Source organism: Hyaena hyaena, unplaced genomic scaffold (genome assembly GCF_003009895.1).
Source record: "Hyaena hyaena isolate Hyena2069 unplaced genomic scaffold, ASM300989v1 scaffold_586, whole genome shotgun sequence".
Taxonomy (NCBI): Eukaryota; Metazoa; Chordata; class Mammalia; order Carnivora; family Hyaenidae; genus Hyaena; species Hyaena hyaena.
In genome coordinates this window covers 687,501-713,155 of record NW_024081218.1, presented here as the reverse complement: position 1 = coordinate 713,155, position 25,655 = coordinate 687,501, and the positions used below count along the sequence as shown (strand labels likewise).

The 25,655-nt window shown below is 35.0% G+C and overlaps 1 protein-coding gene across 1 annotated transcript in view; it reads right to left on the bottom strand.

The window, feature by feature from the left end:
- Positions 1-25,655, bottom strand: part of NAALADL2 (N-acetylated alpha-linked acidic dipeptidase like 2) — a 665,926-nt gene that overhangs the window by 31,852 nt on the left and 608,419 nt on the right. The window contains exon 12 of the mRNA XM_039256707.1: positions 15,491-15,689. Within this exon, the coding sequence (XP_039112638.1) occupies positions 15,491-15,689 (199 nt within the window). The remainder of the gene's footprint in view (positions 1-15,490; positions 15,690-25,655) is intronic.

Genomic DNA, 25,655 nt, shown 5'->3' with positions numbered 1-25,655 from the left:
CCCTCCCCCCCACATCCATCAGTCCTTAGTTTTTGTCAGCATTCAAGAGTCTCTCATGGTTTGCCTCTCTCCCTTTCCCCCACCATTTCCGCCCTTCTTCTCCCCCTTGTTCCTCCATCAAGTTCCTCCTAATCCTCCTATACGTGCAAACATATGATATAAAATATCATATCATTTTTAATCTCTCCATTTCTTCCATTACCTTGGTAATCCTGTCTCCACATAGCTGATAGAAATAGGAGATAGATGGATAGATAAATAGATAAACCATCGGACATAATTATGTTATCCTCTGCTTAAAATCAGATTTAAAATGCACTGAAAATAACATCTTAACCCCTCTTCATGGCCTCTAGACCTTTGTCTATTTCTTCAGCCTGAACCAAGTTTCTTTCCCCCAATCCATTTAGCTAATGAAGAAAACAACAAATCCATCCTTCCTTCCTTCCTTCCTTCCTTCCGTTCTTTCTTTTGTTCTTTTCTCTCTCTCTTATTTCTAAACACTTTTAAAGGTTGTAATTACATATTTATTTGGTTTGTTGTCTGCTTATTCTCTTTCTTCCCACTAAAGGGTGAGGTACACAAGAGTACAGTTGATATTTATATTTTTGAGCAGGCTGTTAGCAGTTCTGGCATGTGGTGGGCACTAAGGCTTTGCTGAATTAATAAACAGAATCACTAATAATGGACTCAGTAGTAAACCTAGATAAGTAATTTTAAAGAAGTTGCACCAATTTCTAATTCACAGATAAGAAAGACAATAAAATTAACATGAGAATCCTAGGAAATGCGGGAAGAAAAGTACATCACCCAACTGACAGAGTTTAGTCCTACAGCTGAGGTCTGAGTAGTGCAAAAGATTAAATAACCATTTTTTTTTTGTGAGATAAAATATATTTTGTTTCTGCTTCTCTTTCTTGGTTTGAAATAGAATCATTTTATTCACTTCAACTTAAAATATCTCCTTTTATTCTACTCCTGTGAAGCTACTACAGAAATGGTTATTAATTTAGTTAAAAAATAAAACTCAGAATGGCTGTAACCAGGTTTTATTGCTTACTAATTTATGTCATTTACTATCTCTGGCAACTTTGGAGGAAGATTTATATTTTCTGAACTTCAGAGTCCTTAACTGACAAATGGGGAAGATATTTACCTGGATGAGTGATCAGAAAAATTATAGACAGAGCACCAAAGAAAAAAAAAAAAAGAATCTTCCATAAATGCCTTTGGAGAGTATGGTAGAGGAAAAAAGAAAGGTCTTTGAAACAAGAAAGCCCTGGGTAAAACTACCAGCTCCAACAATTATGTATATTGTGAAGATTAGGATTAAGCACCAAATATATAAAATGGCTGACATGACATGTAATTAGTATTCCCTTAAAAAATTCTTATAGGAAATATCTTTGGGTTCCTAGTCTCTGCTTGGCAGGGAAATATATCACAAATTAAATAATTCCAATAAATGCCTGTGTTGGCTATACCTGAACCTCTACTGTTATGGAACCTGGTCTGGATCACTTGGTGGAAGAACCAAGTGGTACTTGTAGATCCTGGAAGGCAGAGAATTTATTTCACATCAGTGGGCTCAGAGGAGATCACTCTCCAGAGATCTGAGCCCAGAGTGTAAGCCCATTATGGTCATAGCTGAGTCATAGCAAGTACCCCCCCACCAAATTAAAATATGCCAAATGAATGACACCACAGTTATGTGTGATCATGGGCTGATTAGTCATTAGTCCATTGGGATGTCCATTTGAGATAACTGTAGGATTGGAGTAAAGAATTGGAATGGCCCTGAAGGAAGAACCAGATGCCAGGTATATTTCCAGTAGAGAAACCCTCATATAGAAATGGGCCCGGAGCAAGAAGAGGTACACTGTACCTTCAAGCAAGGATTGCTGGTTTCTCGAGGCCTGGTGATTAAGCTCTTTTTGACAGTTGAGGTCCATAAGAGAACCATCTGTGGAATCAATTAATGCACAATTATACATGATATGTCTTATGTAATAAGATGGGTGATTATTTCATTGGAAAGCATTATAATTCATTTTCTTTTGCACAATGGCTCAGCTCCAATTCAAATTGGAAGAGGGGACATGCCCAGCCAGAGGAAAAGATCGATAACAATACTATCCTACAATTGGACGTGTTTTGCAAATATGAAGGAAATGGGGAGAATTTCCCTATGTTTATTGTTTATGAGCCTTAAAAAAATCAAGGTATAATGCTCTTAATTAGATAGATGTTTTAAAAAAATAAATTCCGCATTAGTAGTAATTTGGCGTGCGCAGTAAGCAGCGTGGGAAGAAGAACTGGAAGAGGAGCCTTTGGTCGGGGACTGGAATTTCCCCATCATTCCTGTCAGCCATCTTATAATAGATTTTTCCCTATCACTACCGCCACTAGTACCAACTGCAGCACAAGGCAGATCCTAGTTCCTCTAAGATCCTGGAATACAGCATAAAAAACCACTTTGGTCTTTCTGGAAAAAGTAGTCAACAAATGTTATAAAAGCACAGAAAAAATACACAACCTAATGATCATACAAGATTTTGAAGGCAGAAGTGAAACCACACTCTAAAGCAAAGTTTTCAGGGGCGCCTGGGTGGCTCAGTCGGTTAAGCGTCAGACTTTGGCTCAGGTCATGATCTCACGGTTTGTGGGTTCGTGCCCTGTGTCTCTGTCTGTGCTGACAGCTAGCTCAGAGCCTGGAGCCTGTTTCAGATTCTGTGTCTCCCTCTCTCTCTGACCCTCCCCTGATCACGCTGTCTCTATCTCTCTCTCAGAAATAAATAAAATCATTAAAAATAATTTAAAGCAAAGTTTGCAGACAGATAGGTAGGCAGATGGCAGAAAGGAGAATCATGGAGTTTCTCAGAGACCTCCTGGAAATTTCCTGCTTGAGAGCTGCAGGTACCTGGTTACTGTCACTGAAGGTTTTCTTTCTGTTCTGGTAGTTCTTGATTCCATGAATGTTAGCAAAAGCTTCCTTGACCTTTACCACTCCAACACCTCCAATGAACATCTAAGCCTTTAATTCTTTCTACTGAAACTATTCTTACCTGGAATAAGTAGATTGTCTTCTAGTCTTCCCATTACAACTTGCCTGATTAAGATAGATTGAAAGAAAATAGAAGAATTTTACATATGTAATTTGAGTGTTTGTTGTATTTTTTATTAGGATTCTATCAATTGTATATTAAATTGTATATTATAGTTAGCTCTAACTATTCCTATTTCTATTTCATCCTATTGTCCTTACAAAATTCCAAGTTGATGTCATTTCAGTATGGTTATAAATTCACAGCCTTTTTTGTTGTTCATGAGATGAAAATGTTATAGTTTTGTGATCTTAGTAAGCAGACTGAATAAGCAGTGCAACCAAAGTTGGTGGTTGGCAAACCATAAAGACCCTTGTGGTCACCAGAGAAGGAGGGACATTTGCATCCTTTTCCTCAACTGTAGTAACCTTGTGTGCTTTAGTTTAAACAAAATATTACACTGGAGTGGGGTATGGGAATAAATGTGTGCTCTATGGAATTATGTCTATCAGTTCTCTGTCCTTTCTGTGTGTCCCATCTCACAGAAATGTTGTACCTGCTCCATAGTTGCGTGTGTGTGTGTGTGTGTGTGTGTGTGTGTGTGTGTATGGCATAAAGATATACTTTTTCTTATTATAAGAATAAGATGTTGCTACTAATAATCTAGAAATCTAGATTTGGCAAATACAATGATTTTTGGCATCTGCTCTAGTAACAATATAATCTATAACACAACGAAGTACTTTAGTTTCATTACGTAACAAAATAAAATATTTCTTGCTTTAGCAGGTACAAAGGAAATACTGAGGGGCGCCTGGGTGGCTCAGTCGGTTGAGCGTCTGACTTCGGCTCAGGTCATGATCTCACAGTTTGTGGGTTCGAGCCCCGCATCGGGCTCTATGCTGACAGCTAGCTCGGAGACTGGAGCCTCCTTTGGACCTTGTGTCTCCCTCTCTCTGACCCTCCCCTGCTCATGATCTGTCTCTCTCTGTCTCTCAAAAATAAATAAATAAATAAATAAATAAATAAATAAACAAACAAATAAATAAATAAAAAGGAAATATTGAAGATGATTCTTTGTCTTCTCTTTGGATCATATTGAATCAACAAGATACTTATAGACACGGAAACACAAAATGTGTTATACTAACAGCTGAAATAAAGATAAAAGATATAGTGATAAAAGGAGAGAGAAACAAGCACTAAAGTATTTAACACGGTTTCACAGATAACCTACATTTTATTATTTTTATTCCTTTGTTGAAATAATTACTTCAATAATTATTTTTAAAGAAAATCAGAAGTTGATTCGTATTAGTTTATTAATACTTACTCAACTAGTATTTCATTCCCTTACAGATCTGCCCGTTTATCTTCTCTGACTTACCCGATTAAAAGAATGACTCTCATGGAAGATCAGTGACTTGTAAGATTACCTGATCAGTGGCCCTTTTAGGTCTCAAGTCAACATCCCTAAATTCCCAGTCTAGTGATTCCTTCTCTATATGGCTAGAGTTATGTAAAACTCTAGTTATGTAAAAACGTTCCTCACCATGACATAGGAGATTTAGCAGACAAATGTCCCTTTTCTTTTAACTGCACTCAAGATTTATGGAAACAGGAAAGGGTAAGCAATATTTTGGGACAAAGTAATTTTATTGATTCAGACTATAGGGTATATCTTCTTTTCCGGAAGTAGGGATAAACTTGGTACCTCACAGATGCACTTTTGTGAGCAGTAGGGCTAGGAGATATAACTGTAAATGTACACCAAATGAGACTCAACAAGTCCTTATGAAAATTGAGTCTTTTAATTTCTGGCTATATTTGCATCAAAATCTAACCAAATTTATTGGTTCTATGCAAAGTAGGAATAATTTGTCTCAACATATGCAACAATATCTAGTAGGTAGAATGAACAGGGGTTTTAGAGAGGTGGTTTGAATCCCATCTCAAATCCCATTTCTGCTACATATGAACTTTTCATAAGTTTCAGTTTTCTTACCTCTATACAGGGAATAACAGGACTGATATTGCAATATTGTTAGAAACATTATAGATAATATATGAAAATGTAGAGCGTAGTGCTGGTACAGAGTAAACCTTCCTCTGTGAGCAGTATTGTTATTATTCTTATTCATAACATTATTAAATACATGATAAAACCACAACCTGCTCTCAGATTGGCAATGTGTCTTGTTTTGCAAATATGAAAACAGTAATTTTTTCTTCACCTTATATAGAAAGAAACCTCAAACCTGAGAAACATTTTTATAAAATGAATTTCTATTTTGAACCTAGAAGGCTTAGTTTCAGACCAATTAGCCTGGTAAAGATAATGTTGTCAACTGAAATTTTTAAAGCAAGTGTTTCAATGTCTAATCAAGTTGCAGTGAACATTATCTGTCAAAGTGGGGTATGTTCTTTGTTTCAATATTAACAAAATGAGGTATTGAAAAAAGAGGTTTGGATTTGAGTATATTACTTTTCTTTTTACTTTGGAAGCTTTTTGGTTCCTTTTAGAAGTAGAAACTTTAAAAATATGAAATGGGGACATAATTATAAAGCTCATGTATACGTTTATTCATAAAAGAGTAATAAGGAATATATATAACGATCATCATTATAAAGATTTTGTACATGAGCCAGGTCTTCAATCCTCTTTTGGAAATGTTACATTGTCTGAATTATAAAACTGTGTATTCAACATAGATTCTTTTGTGCAAGTGGTCGCTATTAAAAATATTTTAAAAGCATTATGGTAATTCTTAATCACTAGTTATTTTTTCATAGTCTAAAGAAATCAGAGGCATTGCTGATAGAATTAATGACACGAGAAACAATGGTAGGATTTGAGCTCCATTCAGACCACCCACACCTCGCTAAAAGAAATAGTACAACCCTAACAAAGTAGTTATTATCCCAATCAAACACTGATCATGAGGTTCTATTAGTACATATATAGCTAACTCTAATTAAAACACCGTGAAAACTGTATAATGAAATCACTTTATTCTGAAATGTGTTGGGAGGGTGGAATTCAATCCCTTAAAATTCTTAAAATCAAATGTATGTCCAGAATACATAGCTAGAAACCTGATCATAGGGTGTCTGGGAAATGTGTTTTTTAATAGTTCTGTCTAATGTCATTGCTTGCCTACGTGTAAACTAGTTCTAACATCTTTCCAAAGCAAAGTTTTGGGAGCTTATGTGTTTGAAAAGTACTTTTAATGGATTGCCTGCTTTGTTTATCCTTGGCTTAAGGCAGAAGCATCCTGACATTTACATTGCTATTTTCCTGCTTTCAAGGATGCTAACAAAAAATTGTCTTGGCTTAGATTAGTTTGAAATTGTCCTCTGAACTTCTTCCAGGCCATTCCAGGTATCTTGAGAAGGACTTCCTTTTTTATGTACCTGCCCCCACAGATTTTATAAAGACACAAAACTAGGGGCACCTGGGTGGCTTAGCTGGTTAAGCCTCTGACTTTGACACAGGTCATGTTCTCATGGTTCGTGGGTTTGTACCCTGTGTTGGGCTCTGAGCTGGAAAGTGCATTGGATTCTGTGTCTCCCTTTCTCCCTCTCTGCCCCCACTCGCATTCTGTCTCTGTCTCTCTCAAAAATAAATAAACATTAAAGAAAATTTTTAAAAGTTTTAAATAAGGACACAAGCCAGAGACTCACACACATGTACAAGCACATACACACACTGTCCCTCAGCTTGCAAATAGGTAGTGTTCGCCAAACTCCTGATTAAGGCCATTGTTTGGAACTAGTATGTATCTTCCAAAAGAAATAATATTATAAACGTAGGTGCTTACATAGCACCCAACAGACTACTTACCCGTGATATAGCTGAAATACCACACATTTAGAAAGAACAATGGGACAATATTACAGTATAACCAGTAATTTTGTTTTAAGCCTAATAATTAGCTTTTAATTTATTTTGAATGATGGTGCTTGAGGATGTTCACTTTCCTAGAGCTCTGTTTCTGCCAAGAGCCAGCATTAAATATGGGTTCATGCTTGTTTCCTTCTCAGTTCCCCACACCCTCGAATCAAAACAACTGCAATATAAATGCCATAGGTGGATCTCCAAATCTTCTCCCGAAAGTCACACCAAATTTCCTAACCCCTGGTAAAATCACCCTATAATCACATAAAATCATAGTTAATAGTGCAGCAATGTAAATGTCTGTCTGTCTGTTTATATGTATGTATGCACATCTTATAATGGGGAAGGAGGCAAACCCTTACTAGCTTTTGCTGTTTAACTGCTGACTCTTTAAATATGTAGAGGCTAAACATGGGATTTTATCCAGATAACCTATTCCAGTGTACGAATGTGAGGTCATGCTGTTATATTTCATATGCATACATTGCCTATTAATAGAAAACCTTTGCCAATCATAGTTTGGCTGAGGACAGTTTTAACAGCTCGTGATTTTCTATTGGTACACTAAAAGTTGAAGATCAAAGACCTTCTGGGGTGCCTGGGTGGCTCAATCAGTTAAGCATCCGACTTTGGCTCAGGTCATAATCTCATGGTTTGTGGGTTCAAGCCCTGCGTTGGGCTCTGTGCTGACAGCTAGCTCAGAGCCTGGTGCCTGTTTCAGATTCTGTGTCTCCCTCTCTCTCTGACCTCCCCTCCCCATTCATGCTGCCTCCCTCTCTCTCAGAAATAAATAAAATATTAAATAAAAAAAAAGATCGAAGATCTTCTTATGTCTGTGCAGCTTCATACAGTCACTTAAAAGAGGGAGCAATAGCCAGTGCTTTCCTGTTTTTAAGACTTTTTAGCCTGGTATGGGGCAAATGAAGAAAGGGGTAGAGGGACAGAATAGCAGCCTTGAGAACGCAGGCCCTTTAAGGATTTAAAAAATTTGTGACAAGGTTAAAAATTTTGGGGAGATTTTCTAAAATAAGCAAGAAAAATGCATATTCTATAAGATATTAAATTTCAAAGCCGGTGCCCTAATCTAAAAAGGTGGTTCAAACTTCAAAATTTAAAAGGGAGAGTCTGCCTCCAAAAGACTATGATGCTTGTAATAGTGGTTCCTGAACATATAAAGAATGTGGTTTGGGGCACCTAGGTGGCTTATTCGGTTGAACGTCCAACTTTAACTCAGGTCATGATCTCATAGTTCATGAGTTTGCGTCCCAGGTCAGGCTTTGTGTTGGCAGCTCAGACCCTGGAGACTGCTTCAGATTCTGTCTCCCTCTCTCTCTGCCACTCACCCCGCCTTGTGCTCTGTCTTCCTCTCTCTCTCTCTCTCAAAAATAAATAAGCATCAATAATTTAAACAAACAAAAAAATGTGGTTTGAAAGAAAGCTTTCCTACTGGAAAAGGTTTGTCATTTAGAGTGTGTCCACATTTACTTTGGACATATAAATATTATATTTACTCTTTTCAAAAACTCTATGTCTAATTCTATCCTCTCCCAACATTTTTCTTTTCTGTGGGGTCTCACAATCCCTCAATATGCAAACTTTTAGCAAATGTTTAAGGGGAAGGACTATATAATAAAAATTAAAAATGAAAAAGAAAATCTTTTCACTTGTAGTGACTCTGGGGAAACAGAACATGTGTTACAGAATTTTTAAATGTTTATCCTTCGGTTAAAAGAGATTGAAGGAAGAAGTTTGGAACCCAGAACACTATCAAAGTCAGAAGTAAAAACAGCAGAATGGTATAAAATTACTTTTATTTTATAACATTTGTATAGAATTCTATAGTTTGCTAATTATCTTTTTACATTTTATTTTCATTTTACCTAATTTAATCCTAGTATTTTATCTAAATGTATCCCAATATTAATAGTCCTTTGAGGTTTTCTATTCTTGTTGAGGAACTGACCTTGAGAGTTCCTTAAAACAAATTTTCCTATTCAAACCCCTTCCTACTTTTATAAATAATAAAATTTTTATAAATCCCAAACAATATCATCGTTGCATGATGTTCTTAATTCTGAAAGCAATTCTAGGAAAAGTAGCTGCTGATGGTAAAAGGCAGTATTAAAGTATACTGTATGGCAAAAGAGGAAAGGCAATTCAATGGAGAAAGGATAGTCTTTTCAACAGAAAGTGCTGGAACTAGTGCACATCCACATGCAAAGATAATATATCTAGACATAGATCCTCCATTCTTCATAAAAATTAACTCAAAATTGATCACTGACCTTTCATAAAATGTAAAACTATGAAACTCTTAGAAGACAACAGTGACCTTGGGTTTGATGACACATTTTTAGATACAACACCAAAAGCACAATCCATGAAAGAAAAATTGATAAATTGGATTTCATTAAAATTAAAACTTCTGCTTCACAGAAGAGACTGATAAGAGAATAAAAGGATGGGCCAGAATCTGGGGGAAAATACTGCAATATACATATTTGATCAAGGACTTGTATCCAGAGTATAAAAAGAACTCTTAAAACTCAACAATACAAGACAAATAACTTAATGGGTAGGTAAAAGAATTGATAAGACAATTTACCAAAGAAGATACACAGACGGAAAACAAGCATGTGAAAAAATGCTTGACATCATATATCAATAGAAAATTATAATTAAAAAAATGAGATACCAATAGTCATCTATTAGAATGGCTAAAAACCACAATACTGAAAACAAATGCTGGTGGAGCAACCAAAAATTATTTTCTAATTTTGCTAAGGAGAAGGCAAAATGGTACACTCACTTTGAAAAATAGTCATATCATATGATCTAGCAGTTCTGCTTCTTGGTCATTACCAAAATGAGTTGAAAATGTACACCCACACAAAACCTGCACATGAACATAAATAGCAGCTTTATTCATAATTGCCAAAATTAGAAACAAAATCTAGTGCCCTTTAATAGGTGAATAGATAAGCAAACTGTAGTATATCCATACAATGAAATCTTATTCAATGATAAAAATAAATTAATATAGAAAAGACCCAAATTCATATTGCTAAGTGAAAAAGCCAATCTGAAAAGGTTACATATTGTATGATCAAACAATAAGGACATTCTGGAAGAGGCAAAACTGTGGAGACATGAAAAAGACCAGTGGTTGCCAAAGGCTCAGGGAGAAAGGAGTGAGAGATAAATAGGTGGAACACAGATTTTTAAGGCAGTGAAATGATTCTGCATGATATAATAATGGTGGAAATGCATCATTACACACTTAATAAAAATCCATGAAAATTAAAATATAGAGAGTAAACCCTAACATAGACTATGAACTTTAGTTAGTACTAATGTAACAAATGTACCACAGAATAGCAAGATGTTAATAATAGGGAAAATTGTGCCTTGTGGGTGAGGGAACTCGTGTGTGTGTGTGTGTGTGTGTGTGTGTGTGTGTGTGTGTATGAAGGCTTATATGAAAACTGTACTTTCTGCTCAGTTTTTCTCTAAATCTAAAATTGCTCTAAAAAGACTATCTTTTTTTGGTGGGGAGAGGGAGGTATATTGTAGTAGAGAATGAATAGTTTCACTGGGTGAGACTGCTTACTCTGCCTTTGCAGAATAATAACTAAAGGGAGTTAAAGAGAATCCAACAACAAAACAGATACTATAAGCTCCCATCTCCAGACAACACCAGTTCCTGGGAGTAGTGGAGTAGTAAAGAAAGTCATAGTAAAGGAAGAGGAGAGATGAAAGATTCAGAATTTTTAAGAATATGCATAATGGGTTCCCTATTCAGGGGCAATAAGTCAAATTTTATATTGTGGGATTTTGATAGTAGTAGTATTTTTGAGATGCTTTGTGGTTTGTAATGTACTTTTACTACATGGTCCCTGATCATATATATTGTTTCATCTGCTCCCACTGCCTACTAAGCTCAAAATCTCTGACTCTGCAGCTTTTCATTATGCCATTGCAGTCTATCACTGTATTGTTTCCTGCTCCCCTCCCTCAAGGTTAGAATTCCCCTTAATTATAGAGGTGAAGCTTAATGCTGTGGGTATCCATTGACTCAGATTTTTAGAGCTCAAAGGGACTTTAGAAATTATGATTATCAACCAATGATCATATAATTATCCTGAGACCAAGTGATACTGAACTCCTGAACTAACTGGTTGGAGAAAAGACAGAGAGGAGGAACTTGTTGCTAATCATCCATGCTTCATCTGGGTAGGCCCAGGGGAATCCTAAAAAACAACTTTAAAAAAGATTCTCAAAGCCACTCAGTCCCTAAACTCATTAATTCTTCCTTTAGCTCCATCTCCCAAATCACCCCTTTGCTCTTCATTCCTGACACCAATATACCAAACCCATGTTCTCAGCACACCATGCTGTTCTTATACCCAGAGTCTTCCTGAAGGTTTCTGTTCTCTTCCAGGGCACCCTATCTGGAACACCAAGTAAGTCTTCCTAAGATGCAGATTTCTTCATGGCTCCTTTTGTATAAAAAATAAAGTTCAAACTTCTCAACAAAAAATTTAAAGTACTCCACAAGTCGATTCCTTCATACCTTTCCATAATTACAATCCTAAGAGCCATTCAAACTATCCCACTTTTTGTTCTCTGCTCCCCAGTACACAGTGCTCAACCTCTTCTTTGTGTCTTTCTTCACACCACCCTCTCCTAGAAATGCTCCCTTTCTTAGTCAGTTTGGGCTGCTATAACAGAATGTTTTAGTCTAGGTGGCTTATGAAAAACCCAAGATTATTTCTCACAGTTCTGGAGGCTGGGTGGTGTAAGATCAAAGTCCTAGCAGTTTTGGCATCTGATGAGGGTCCACTTCCTGGTCCACAGATATTCTCTCCTCACAATGCAGAAAATTTCAAGGGAGCTCCGTGGAGCCTCTTTTATAAAGGCACTAATCTCTCATGCCTTAATCACCTCCCTCAGGTCCCTCTGAGGATCAGGATTCAACATATAAATTTTTGGGGAAAAACATTCTGTCTATAGGCCCCTTAATTTAATGGGCATCCTATAATTCCCCTAAGCCCAGATAAATTTGCTCCTTCCCCTAAAAAGTCTTTCTTGTCCACTACAAGATAATATCTCTCCTCACTGAATCCCAACAGCACTTCTTACCTGTACTATTCATTGGGAAATTTACCTAAGTATTCTTCAAATTTTTTGATTTATGATTTGCCTGGTTTACTTCTTGAATCAAACTCCTTAAAGGTAGGGATCTGACATTGCCAGTTTCTAGCAGTATGCTTGCACAGAGCAATGTTCAACGAGGGTTTATTTATGAGAATGACAACAAGGTTTTACATGCAACATCATAGGATTTCAAAATCTTTCAATCTTCTGATGCCAAAATTTCTTCACATATTCTAAAAATGTTTCAGTGTTTAGCGATACTTTGGTGGAAGCAGTATCCTTTGGGACATGATCCAAATTCCAAATGAAATATTTAGTTTTATACAATGAACTTCTGTCAACAACTTTCTTAAAAAGCAAATTGCTTCTGACTTCCTCCTTGTATATTTGATAAGAATTGTCATAACACCATCAGGTTTAAGAGGTTCTTACATGAATAATATCTCTAAAAGTTATTTAACACTAGAAAAAATGAACCCTGTTCACCAAATGTTCTTTTATATGATGTAATTAACAATTTTATATTTAATCCATATGGCTAGCATTATAATCAATTTTCCGTTTTCTTAAACTACATATGATCTTATCACACTCATTTTTTTACTTTGAACATTTTCTTGCCTGTAAAGGAAGAGTTTACAAGGATTGAGAGTAGAAATTTTGTTGTGATTTAAAATTTTTTCCTTCAAGAATATTTAGAAATATGAATTGCCTACCAATGGAAACATGAAGTAGGATGATTTGTTATATGTTTCATAAATGAAGTAAAAATGCATGACTCTTTCGATAAAGGTCAGTTAGATAATTCAAATTGAGGCTATCTATTTGTGTCTATCTATTGTAATCTATTTGCTGTTGGCATATATATGGATTAATACAGCCAAAGAGAATAATGGCATACATGCATTTCTTCAATAATTGTCATAATAGGGGCGCCTGGGTGGCTTAGTCGGTTAAGCGTCCAACTTTCACTTAGGTCATGTTCTCGCTGTTCGTGGGTTCGAGCCCCGCGTCGGGCTCTGTGCTGACTGCCGGCTCAGAGCCTGGAGCCTGTTTCAATCTGTGACTCCCTCTCTCTCTAACCCTCCCCTGCTCACGCTGTCTCTCTCTCTCTCCTAGAAATAAAACATTAAAAAAAAAATTAAAAAAAAAAATTGTCATAATAGTTTAAAATAATGCCAAAATATTCAGCCATAAGCTTTCTAGAGTTTGTTACATGAGTTAGAACATTAACACATCAACATTTTGAGGCTTGCACACTGGGATACAAGATATGCTATAATCATATCACTAATGGAGAAGAATCACCTTCTTAATCATTTTAAACTTGAGGCAAGATCAAGATTTCCTTTTCTACTCAAAATGTATAATAAATAAATTTTATTTGAGGGGTAGTACAAAGTTCTCTGGACAGATATCCCAGACCATAGGGGTCTTCTATATTGAGTGCAAGAACCAAGAAAGGCAAATAGTGAAAGAGTCTACTATATACCATAATATATAAAACTATATTTTTAATGTAGGATTTTTATTAATTTCTGAATTTTTTATACATTAAAAGTAAGGAAAATTTTTATATTCTAAAAATATAATGTTCTTTTTCAGAATAAGATATTTTAAATAATGTTGAATTTAATAATGTGGTTTAATTGTTTCTTTAGCAGTTTTTATACCTACCATACACTATATTTTATTTAGGTACCTTGTTCAATTTGTTTCCCCATCCCCACCTCAAAAATGTAACCTCATCAGGGAAGGTTATGTCTCTGGTGCTTACAAATATCTGGCATAATAAATTAACATTTTCCAAAGTCTTAGATTACAGAATACATACTGTTAGAAGAAATGATATAAGGATTTTAAATGAGAATTTGAGTTTAAAAATCATTAAGGGAAATCACCAAATATCAGAAGTAGGAAAGGATTCTTATTTTAAACAGGTCTCATTCCACTATCTCATTTTATAGATTTATAAATTAAGATGCAGAGAAATTAAGTGGTTTGTTAGATCACAGAATTTTGGTGGTAAAGGGCACTTTAAATCTTGTATAGTCAAAATACTCAGGTACTTAAAGTTACCTAGCCTACACTTTAATACCTGCCCTGATACTGAGTTCACTACCCTATAAAAGCATCACATTTAGAGTTTTAAGAACACTACTTTCCAGAAACTTCTTTATTATATGTAATTAAAATCTGTATTCGTATGTTTCAATTTTCTAGTCTTAGTTATGTCCTTTGGCCATGTATAGTATGTCTAGTCCATGGTATTTTTAATTTATATTTATTTGTATATTATATATACAATTATATACATATACAAACAAACACACAGAAACATCCACTGATATAGTGCAAAGGTCTAAATTTGAACTCTTTTATGAATGTGGGCTCTGGGCCCAATATTTTTTCTGCCACACTATTCCTCCAACACCTCTTTATCTCCTGCCTTTACTCACATACTCACATAAATTTATATTCACACGGGACACACACACACAAACACACACACACACATATACATATATTAAATTGTTATACACATATACACATCATATATGCATCTATTACACAGAAAGTTGTGTGTATTTATATTTTATGTCTTGTAGAAAAATAAAAGACTTAAATAAGAATATGTAGAGGTTCCTGGGTGGCTCAGTTAAGCATCTGACTGTTGATTTTGGCTCAGGTCACAAAATCTTACATTTTGTGGGTTTGAGTTCCAGGTCAGGCTCTGCACTATCTCTCTGTTTCTGTCTCTCTCTGTTAAAATCTTTTAAACTCCATTTTCCCTCTAAAAGTCAAAATTGAATCCCCCTTCCATATCAAAAGTTGTTTATGAAAATATTTACTAAGATTGTTAAAATGTTCCTAGGAATCACTCTGTTGTGACCTCTAACCCATATCGCTAGTCCCCTGGCTGTTTCAGGATCCATTAAATTCTACTCTTTTCTGAATATTAAACTTATTTCTCTTTCTCTTAAAAGGTAACTTCTAAAATTAAACACAAATGTGGTCTTACTAGGAAGAATAGTATAGGCTTATTTTCTGATTCATTCAAAAAATATATTTTTCCCAATACAACCTATAATTCCATCTGGTTTTACAGTAGCCATATTATGTCTGACTCATATTGAACTTAATGTCAAAAAAATTCTTTGTCATTTTCTATATGATGCTGTTAAACCAATGTCCTTTATTCTATGCTCATGCAGTTGAAACGTTCTTTGGGGGAGAATGGTTCTGAAATTGTACACATGATAATTACTCATAACTACACATAGTTATTATTAAAAAATAGCGTCAGTTCACAGAAGGTACATGTTCTGAAAGTTAAACAAAAATTTAATTGAGGGGCATAAACATATAAATGTTGGGACACATATCTTACCTATAAAAACCTGGTGGCACTTGCTTCACCAGGAAGCTTTTCTCCATGTCTTGGAGAATGTCATTCAGCATCCGGACGCGGATTGGAATTCTCTCCTTGGGATCATTAGCAGGACGCATCTCATCTGACTGGAAGAGTTCAGTACTCTCCCGCAGGCGTGAGGCCAAGGCTAGCAGTTGATGAGTGTTGGGTTGATCACCTGGTGAAGATAAATGAGTCCATCTCAGAAGAGACATCTTAAAAGGAGCAAAATAAGCACTTTGCAATCATGATGTTAAAAAGGAAGATTCAACATCAGTTAAACTTTTATAATGTATTAATTCCACCAAAAACATTCTGTCTAAACATTATATTCTAAGAGTATAAAGATTATATTCTACTAAGAGTACTAAATTTATTGCTACCACTACTGCTACTAATAATAATTACTACTACTGGGACACCTACATGGCTCGGTTGGTTAAGAATCCAATTCTTAGTTTCAGATCAGGTCGTGATCTCATGGTTTTGTGGGATAGAGCCCACATTAGACTCTGCGCAAACAGCACAGAGCCTGCTTGGGATTCTCTCCCTCTCTCTATGCCCCTCTCCACCTCTCTGTGAAAGTAAATATATAAACTTAAAAAAATAATAATTAATGCTACAATAATAATACTAGTAAATACGTTTTAATTATTGAGACACTGCTACTATGTTCCAGGAATAATACTGAGCACTTGACATATTTATTTCATTTAATATTCACCAAAGTTTGCCTTGTCATGTTTATTTCATGGAAGCTGAGAATTAATTCAAGCCAGAAAATTCTCTAGGTCATCAGAGAAGTAAATGACAGGCCAGAATTAGAAGCCTGATCTTTCTGACTCAAAAATTCATGCTCTTCATGGATTATACTGTATTTCTGGGGGGAAAGCTATTTTAAAAGAAATTATCTCTTCTGAAAACAAGAGATATGTTCCTGTATGTTGTGTTGTGTCTATGGTCTCTTTGCTTTCCTAAAAGTTTCCTGTAATTTGAAGTTGAAACACATCTTTGATTTGAAAATACTATCCTATGTAGTATTTGTCTTGTTTTGCTTGGGGGATAATTTTTGCTTTTTTGTGGTTTGTTTATATTTGTTTGTGTAACTTACTGGAAGTCATTTTGATGTGAATGGTGGTAGTAAACACAGGACATTCCTTTGACTAAGAGTAAGACAGCACCCATAGAGTGATTATGGCCACAACCTTGGAGCCAGACTACCAGAGTTCAAATCCCTGCTGTACCACTTAGTAGCTGTGTGATGTTGGGGTAAGTTACTGAGTCTCGGTGTCCTAATCTATAAAATGAACAAAATAACAGCATCTGCTTTATAGATTTTTTATGAAGGCTAAATTGTTAATATTTGTAAAGTGTTACAAAAAGTATTCCTCTACAGGTAAGCATTTCCTAGCTGATGTGACTCAACACCTTGTTTAAAAAGCATTCCTTTATGGTGCCATGAGAAGTGCATTTCCTTCTCATCTTCTTCCTGATAATCCCCACTCTTTAAGTCATTCTCTGGGTAAGGCAACAGTTAGTGGTGGTGCCGTTTTCAGGAGCAAGGTCAGAATCTCAATAAAGAGAATTATGTAATGTCAAGGTGATGAAAAGAACGGACCTAATAAATTGAAACTGGCTGTCCTGAGAGCATGGCATTGAGATAAGCAGATGAAGAGGCCATCTGGGACTTTTGCCTGGGAAAATTTCAGACAAAAGGGAAAGATCACGAAGGGAACTTCTTTCCAAGTGAAGTTCAAGTGTTACCAGCTCCCCAAACACTTGATCTTTGTGAAAATGCAGATTCCTACACTTGCTGAATCTCTCTCACGGTAGAGTCAAGGAATCTCTATGCTACCCAGATTATTACACACATTTTAAAGTTTAAGAGGTACTGTAGGCAGGTGATGTGCTAAGAAAAAAAAAAAAACTAGGTTAGAATCATAGCTGATATACAAAATATGTCTATCATAGATTTACTAAGCCAATATAGTGATGTTTGTTGTCTTTCACCTTCACTTGATGGGGACTATTTCATATGCCAATTTCTTTAGAAGCCAGCATAGTTCTGACACTCAGTAATTATTTACTAAATAAATAACAGAGATTCAATAAAATATTTTTAGAAAAAATCCAATAACCAAAGAAAATTCTGTAGAAATAATTTGTTTTCATGAGAGCTATAAAGAGATAGCTACATTTATAAACTTTCTGTTCATTGAAATTAATGATATGAACAAACTCAATTGTAGGATTTCATAGTTTTTGGCATTTGGATGTTTTCAAAGTACATTATATACTCCTTAATTATCTTGTTTGATATCACAGCAAAGCTTGAGATTGTGAGAGGAGAAAATTTTGGTCATTGAGGAAATTTAGCACCCTAAATCACAACTATAATAATAATGCCATTTTATAAAGATATGGCTTTTCTTAAATTACGATGTTTCACTGAAGTTAATACATGGGGAACTTACAGGAAATATCTTTGTACAAGGAAAGAAGAAGATGGAAAAGGCACATTTAGATTATACTGGAATTGAAAGACTGAACAACAGAAAAAACAAGTTCAACATCCTTGAGAGTCTTCCATTTAAGAAAGAAAAATCTGTTCTGATCTAACATACACTATAGAATTGAAGACATTACTACTGAATCAAGGGAGACAAATTGTACCATTCTACCTTATTTAGCTTTAAATGAATTTATCTTTCTTGGTGGTGAGGATGTAGAGAACTGACAGCTTTAAGAACTTTCTTGTTCCAGAAAGAATCCTGATAGTGGAAACCTGCCATCTACAACATACCCATCACATCACTTTTAAGGTTACAAATTGAAAAGTAGCTTTACTTTCAATGTTCACTCAATCATTTGTATACATAACTGATGTTCCAAAGATTCCTAATAGCCATTTTAATGCCAATTAGAGCTTGTTGTCCATTTAAATAAGAAAGTAACATCACCAAATCCAAGTAAGCTGAGACCCCACATATTCCTGTTAGAATGTCAGCTCTGTGAAGGAAGAGATTACTGTCTAATAGTTGTGTTCACTACCATTTCCTCAGACACAACCTATGTCTGGCATATCATTGAATTATCTATTTTATCACAGTATCATAGCATCTGTAACATTTCTATCCTTATCTGCCTTGTCTCTCTCCTTTCCTTGACTGAGAAGAACCCCACGTGATGTTTTATCTCTTTGTATCTCCAGATGTTAGCACAATACCCGAGATATGGTAGTCATTTATTAAAAATTTTCTTGAGTGAATTTTAAACTATAAGATAATGATTTGAGATATGTCCTGAATAATGCCTATAAAGTCACTTAGGGAAATGTTTTACATATAATGAGCATCAACTAATGTTGCTAAAAATCAAGAAGAGTTGCAAAGGAAAAGAAAAGAAGCTATTTTAGGGTAATGATAAGTTAAATTAAACTAAATTGAATTAAAATATGGTCTGCCGATAACCCATAAAAACTAAGAATATATAAAACTTCATTTAAGGCACAGTGAATGACAGAGAACAGAGAACCAATTGAAGCTCTTAAGAGTTCAGGTTTAATGAGTAGTAAGTCCATATGACCAAAGAAAATGAACTGGGAGTTAAAGATTTCTCTTAGAGAAAGTTAATACATTTATCTTGAAGTTTTATGCACATGGAGCCTAAAGACCAAGGTTTTGGTATCCAAAACAGATAAGAGCCTCATCTACTTAATTATTATCAATGTAGCATTGATTGGATTATGTAATATTACTATCTTTCAGCTTCCTTGGGGAAAAATGCAGAAAATGGTTATTTCATTTTCCAAGCATATAAATAACTACATTAATGGAAGTTACTATTATCAGAGTACACAGTCTTAAGTATAAATTACTACCAATGCATTTTTAAAAGACATGTCCAAAAATACCATAACTAATTATTTTATTCTCAGAGCTACTACTTTTCACTTTCTTAAATTTTCTCCACAACTGTACAACACTCCTCCCTGTATACATGTCAATAAAGATCCCTAATCTTATTTTGTGGTGCTTACTAATCTGGAGCCATTTTTTTCTTTCCATGAGCTGCATCTCAAACTTCTGGATAACAAGGAAAGAAATAATATAAAGGGTCAAGGAATTAAACAGCCAACCTTCAAAAATGATCTTTTTACATCTTTGCTTCTGTTGAAAAGCCAACTATTAATAAGTTTTTATAGCATAGTAGACCATATCAATTTGTGATGATATTGAATATCAATCTTAATATAATACAAAATAATGGAGACTGCTTAGTGAAATTATCTTGATATTATTAAAAAACAATTGAAATGTACTTCTAAATTTCAAACAGAAATAATACATTTTTCCTTTGTCTCAAACTAAAATACAAATGTATTTTCAGTAAATAACTTACTGAGTCCTATTTTGTGTATTGTCCCATAAGTACTGGGAGAAAGGGAAAGACATAAAATTAAATCTCTAACCTTAATAGATTCCTAATCTGGTTTGAAATAGTCCACAAATGAAGAATAAATAAGGATCAAATAAAATAAATGCTCATGAAGATGACTGAAGAGTTTATTGTATATAAAAATATTCTAAGTAAATCCAGGGAAGAAGTGAAACTTGAGAGTCAAAAATTGCCCAGAAATCAAGGGTATCTAAAATGGAATTCTTGGAAGTTCTGGGACTCTCCCTACTTTAAAGCAGTTGAGGATGTTCCATCCATAAACAACAATATTAATTGCTACTAATTAATCCCTTCCTATTCCCCAGTTCTCAGCCTTCTAGAAGATGAATTTATCTGTAACTTCAACCCTTCCATTTTTCCATATTTTTATACAAAGAACAGAGCTGGATATTATAAGCAGTAGTGATGTTAATTGGAGAAAAGAGAAAAAGGTGGGAGGGAGAGAGGGAAGGAAGGAGGAAGTACAAATCATGGATATTGAGACATTATTGAGATCTATGGAGGTTAGTTCAAGAGAGGCTCTAGAACATACTGAAGGAAACATATTCCTACTCCTGCCTTCTAGCCAATCATCATATTGCAGCATTCTCTCTTTCAAGCCATTTGGGAGGCAGTGTGGTATAGTGAAAAGGGCAGGGGCTTTGAAATCTGACAGAGCTATATTCAATCCCTAAACCAACCACTTAAATGTATACAGGTGTATACATTTAACACAACTCCTCCTCCCCCACCCCCACCCCCAAGTTTCTTAATCTCTGAATTGCTCTTAACAATACTCAGTTCAGCTCATGTGGCTAGAGTAAGGTTAAATGTCACAATGAATGTAAGACACTTAGCACATTACCTGGGGCTTTGTCTTGTGACCTCTAAAGTGTCGCAGTGTCCTCAGAAAACTTGTTCCTCCTGAGAACCATTGACCCAAAAACACCTTCTAATAGTAGATCAGAAGTTTACAGGCACTTGATACATGTCCTATCCATAAGGTCTCTAACACTTCCTGGTAAGACCAATAACTACAGTGCTGTCTGCCCCACAGAATCTATAGATTCTAACCTGCCAGAATCTGGACCATGTGCAAACTACCTCTTCTCACGATGTCCTTCATATCTGGATGAGTTTCATCTTGGCATAAACTCAAGTGTGTTAAGTTTGTTCCACAACCTCCTACACAAATATATCACTGTCTTATTTTAAAGAATGATTTTACTACTTACTATTGTGGTTTTCTTCAGAGTTTTATACTCCAAAAAAGTTTGAAATTTCAGTTTATTTCCATTTTTCTATCTTTTGGTTGTATTTTGTGGCTGTATTTTTAAAGACTCACTCAGTTTCATCTTAAATTAAGAGTGAAATGTACTGGTCATACTCTAAAACTACATTTTTATATCAAACAAACCTAGTCTTTTACTTTAATAGTATTTCACAGAACACATTTTTCTATGGATGAGCTTATCACAGTTTTAAAGGTGCTAACAATTGCACATTCATAGCTTAGGCTTCACTGATTTATAGTGACAAGAAAAAGTATGATTTATGTTCCACATAACACAGTGGTTAAAAGCAGAACAGAAGATTATTTTGGGGAAAATGTATGTTACTTAATGTCATCTTAAAAATATCTTGTGGCATCACTAAAGAGAAAAAATGAAATTGCCAATATGATTTCAGCCAGAGGAAACAACAGTCCTTTATTATTCTACATTTTCTATTCTTCATGCTGGTTTCTTTAGTATGAATCACAGTGAATCATCTCTGCTGGTTATTTAAAAAAGTTAAACAAATAAAAAAAAAACAGGTAGAGAACGAAGTGTGGGAGCTAGTGCACTGTTGGTAAATAATCTAACAGTGATTTTACAATGCATTGATAAAAGAATATTATTTAAAAATGCAAATGCCAGAAGGCAGTTTATCCTAACCTAAATAAAATAGAAATCCTTTTTTGTAAAGGTGCCAAAGTGGCATGCTTACAAGAATAAGATTGACCACTTTTTAAAAAATAGGCAATACATTCTGAAGATTTTCTTATATTCTAATTATTACCCAGTGATCCAGGTAGCCAAAAACAGATGCAAATATGGCAAGACTCTGAACATATTGCATGGAATGAGTTCTCCCAAAAGCGTCTGTCTGCTTGGTGCCAAGATTGAACCAGGAGCTACTTTTATGGCCCATAGATGCTGTCACTGTGTTACATTTACAACTACATGATCTGGTTATTGGCTGCCTTGGAAGAGTGAACAAAAGCTTCCTTGAAGGAATTAAATTCATGTGTGGTTTATTTTTTATCCGTCTCCTCCTGAGGCAGAAAGTTGGAATTGTACATTTAATAACACATATGAGTTTAATTATGTTTTGGCTAGGCCACGGAAATGAAAAACAATTTTTTTAAAGCTTGAATAAAATTAATCAGTATGAGGGCAGGGGTGCTTTACTCTCTGTTATAAGCCAACATTAAAAGTATCTTTAGGAGCATCTGGGTGGCTCAGTCAGTTGAGCACTCAACTCCTTATTTTGGCTCAGATCATGATTGCACAGTTTGTGAGTTTGAGCCCTGCATTGGACTCTGTGCTGACAGTGCAAAGCCTACTTGGGATTCTCTCCTTCCCTCTCTCTCTGCCCATCTGCCACTTGATGCACACTCTTTCTCTCAAAATAAGTAAATATTTTTTAAAGTATTTTTAAAAAGCTACTTTAAAATTGTTGCCAGTGAGGCAACCAACACTCATAGGAAATAGACTGTAGTATTATCCTGTCATGGGCATAGTGTTTTATCCTAAGAATACACTTAAGGAAAAAAATTCACAATACAATTGACTATTACTATGTTGGGAAAGTAGGAAAATGATAGGAAATCATTATCATATTTCAATCGATGTAATGACACATATAAAATAGGTACTGGGGCACTTGGGTGGCTCAGGTCATGATCTCATAGCCCATGGGTTTGAGCTCTGCATTGGGCTCTGTGCTGATGGCTCAGAGCCTGGAGCCTGCTTTGGATTGTGTGTGTGTCTTTCTCTCTCTCTGCTCTTTCCCCATTTGCACTCTGTCTCGCTCACAAAATAAATATAAATTTTTTTTAAATGTTTAATGTAGGTACTTAGAAGAAAACTTTACACAAATTTGAAAGACGTATTCAGGGTAATGAAGGAAATGATGACACAGGGAAGCTGTAGGAACAGCAAAAAATAGTGATACAGGAGATAAAAGAAAAGAAAGTATACTTTTAAGGAATACAATAGGGACAACATGTTTAGTATAATAATTAAGGGACATTATTCAATAAAAATATAAATTGAAAAAGAAGTGGGAGGAAAGAAAAACTAGTTTAAGGAGACAAACATTGATAATACAGGATCAGCCAGATTTGTTTCAGACTCAGTTATTTGAACTCCTTGTTTGAACTAGATGTGGAATATCAAAATAAATGAAATACAACATTTAATATAGTTATGTAGTCAGAGTAATACAAAAATATACACTGAGGATGGATATTAAACATATTTTTAGGAATTTGCACCCAGTGGATGGTCAGTCTCTCATTGAATTTCTCTCAGTTTGAGCAAACAAGATAAGCTCTTTCCGAGAGAATGCTTTTAAATTTAAGTCCTTCTCACACAAAGTAGTTATTTCCAGGAATGCCAGTTTGGGTCAAACCACTAGATACCTAACATGATTCAGAATTTCCACGGGAACTAAATCTTTTCTTGGAATTGTTTGGATTTTAGATGGACAGATTTGGATTTTTTTTTCAGGAGGGCACAGGGACAAGTAGCTAGTGTACCCACACTTTACTATATATACGCTGGTCCAAAGTTGAGATGTTGGTAATTAAAACCAAGATTGGAGAACGATGGGCTGAGGACAAGAATCACACAATTTATTTATTTATTTTTAAAATTTTATTTATGTATTATGAGAGAGAAAGAGAGCAAAAGCAGGGAGGGGCAGAGAAAGGAAGAGAAGAGAAACCCAAGAAGGCTCTTCACTGTCAGCACAGAGCCCGATAGAGGGCTCCAACCCATTAACCATAAGTTCATGACCTGAACTGAAATTAAGAGTCAGGTGCTTAACCAACCAAGCCATGCAAGTGACCCAAGAATCACACAATTTGTAAAGCATATACTTACTTTTTTCCATTTGGGATATTCATCATAAATTACTCAGAAAGAAGTAATCAGATGGGTCTCAATACTTATGATTGTATAAAAGAACCAAAGTGACAACTCAATATATGAAACTACAGATCTAGCAGAACACAGTGTGCTTGCCTCAGTCACAGCATTACCTTGAAATACTATCCATTCTTCTACAATGATGTGATTGGCGCTAATGAATTATCAGAGCTAATAAAAAACATTAAGAAGTCAGATAAGTCACCATCGTCAGTTTCTCAAAGAACAGGAGGAAATTCTGCCAACAATCGTTTTACATTTAGTGAGACAATCAGGAAGTGGCAACAAGCCACACAGTTCGAACTTGTTTCCTGCTGAGTCTGTCTTGCACTAAATAAATGTGTACATAGCCAGATCAAATGAAAATGACTTTTACTTTGTTTGGTCATTTGTAGTTTTTGCAATATTATGGCAAATAATTTACATCCAGAATTCCTACAAAGAACAATAGTGGGTGTTAACAGAAATCATCAGAATTATCTAGTCATTAGTTATTTTGAGGTGGTATTTAAAACATTAAAAAGTAGAGAAAGTGAGGAGTAAATTTAGTAAGGTTATTAAATGCTCATTCCTTAGTCGGCTTCTAGGTTCAAGGGTATGTTTGTACTTCTTATTCTTATTCTTAACACCTGACTCTGCGCTTTGCAAACTAGTACCAGTGTCTTGTGTGTGCAATTTTTTTGGACATAATTTTACTTGCCACAAGTACATCTGAAGCATATCAGTAATCTTATCAGTCACTATTTACACTACATCTCTTAGTAACCACGTATAAATATTCATTCTCTAACTATTATGTGTTTGGCATTGACCAAATATTAAGAGCCAAGGTCAGTGAGTCAAAGTGAGCTTTCAAGACCATCCAATAAATCAACTCAAACAAATTATTCACTGGTAAATTATCCTTCTTTCTGGTGGTTGTGAGAACAGTAGAGAATGGTCTGCTACTACTGTAAACTAGAGTAATAAATAAGCAAGATGGCCGGTTGTCAAGGGGTAAAAATTACACTGTTGAAAATGCAATCGGGTTTCAGAGACCTTCATACATAAACTCTTTGAAGTAGGGAGAAATAGTATTTTATAGTTTAGCCTTGAAGGTCACTTTTTTTAATAACTATGATTGAGAACTTAAGACTAATCACTGCTAGCTGACATAACAAAATAAAAAAAATATATATAAACAATTAAAGTTTGTATTAATCAGTAAAATTAGATATTTCATTTAACATGGCACAAGAACTCTGTTTATCTAAATGAAATCATCTAGATTTCACATTAGCACATTACTCTATTTTACAAATAAGGTAATAACTAAAGTAGATAAAATAGAACAGGTACATCAAATTGCCCGCAATTTAGCAAACATTTGAATGATCTTTTACTTTGAAACAGAGCAAAGAATTTTGAACCATGATGACTAAAATATAAAAATGTATAGCTTAAAGGTGACAAATTGCATCGTTTTCATCAGATATTTATACTCAGGTCACAACAAAAGAAATTTTTTTCCT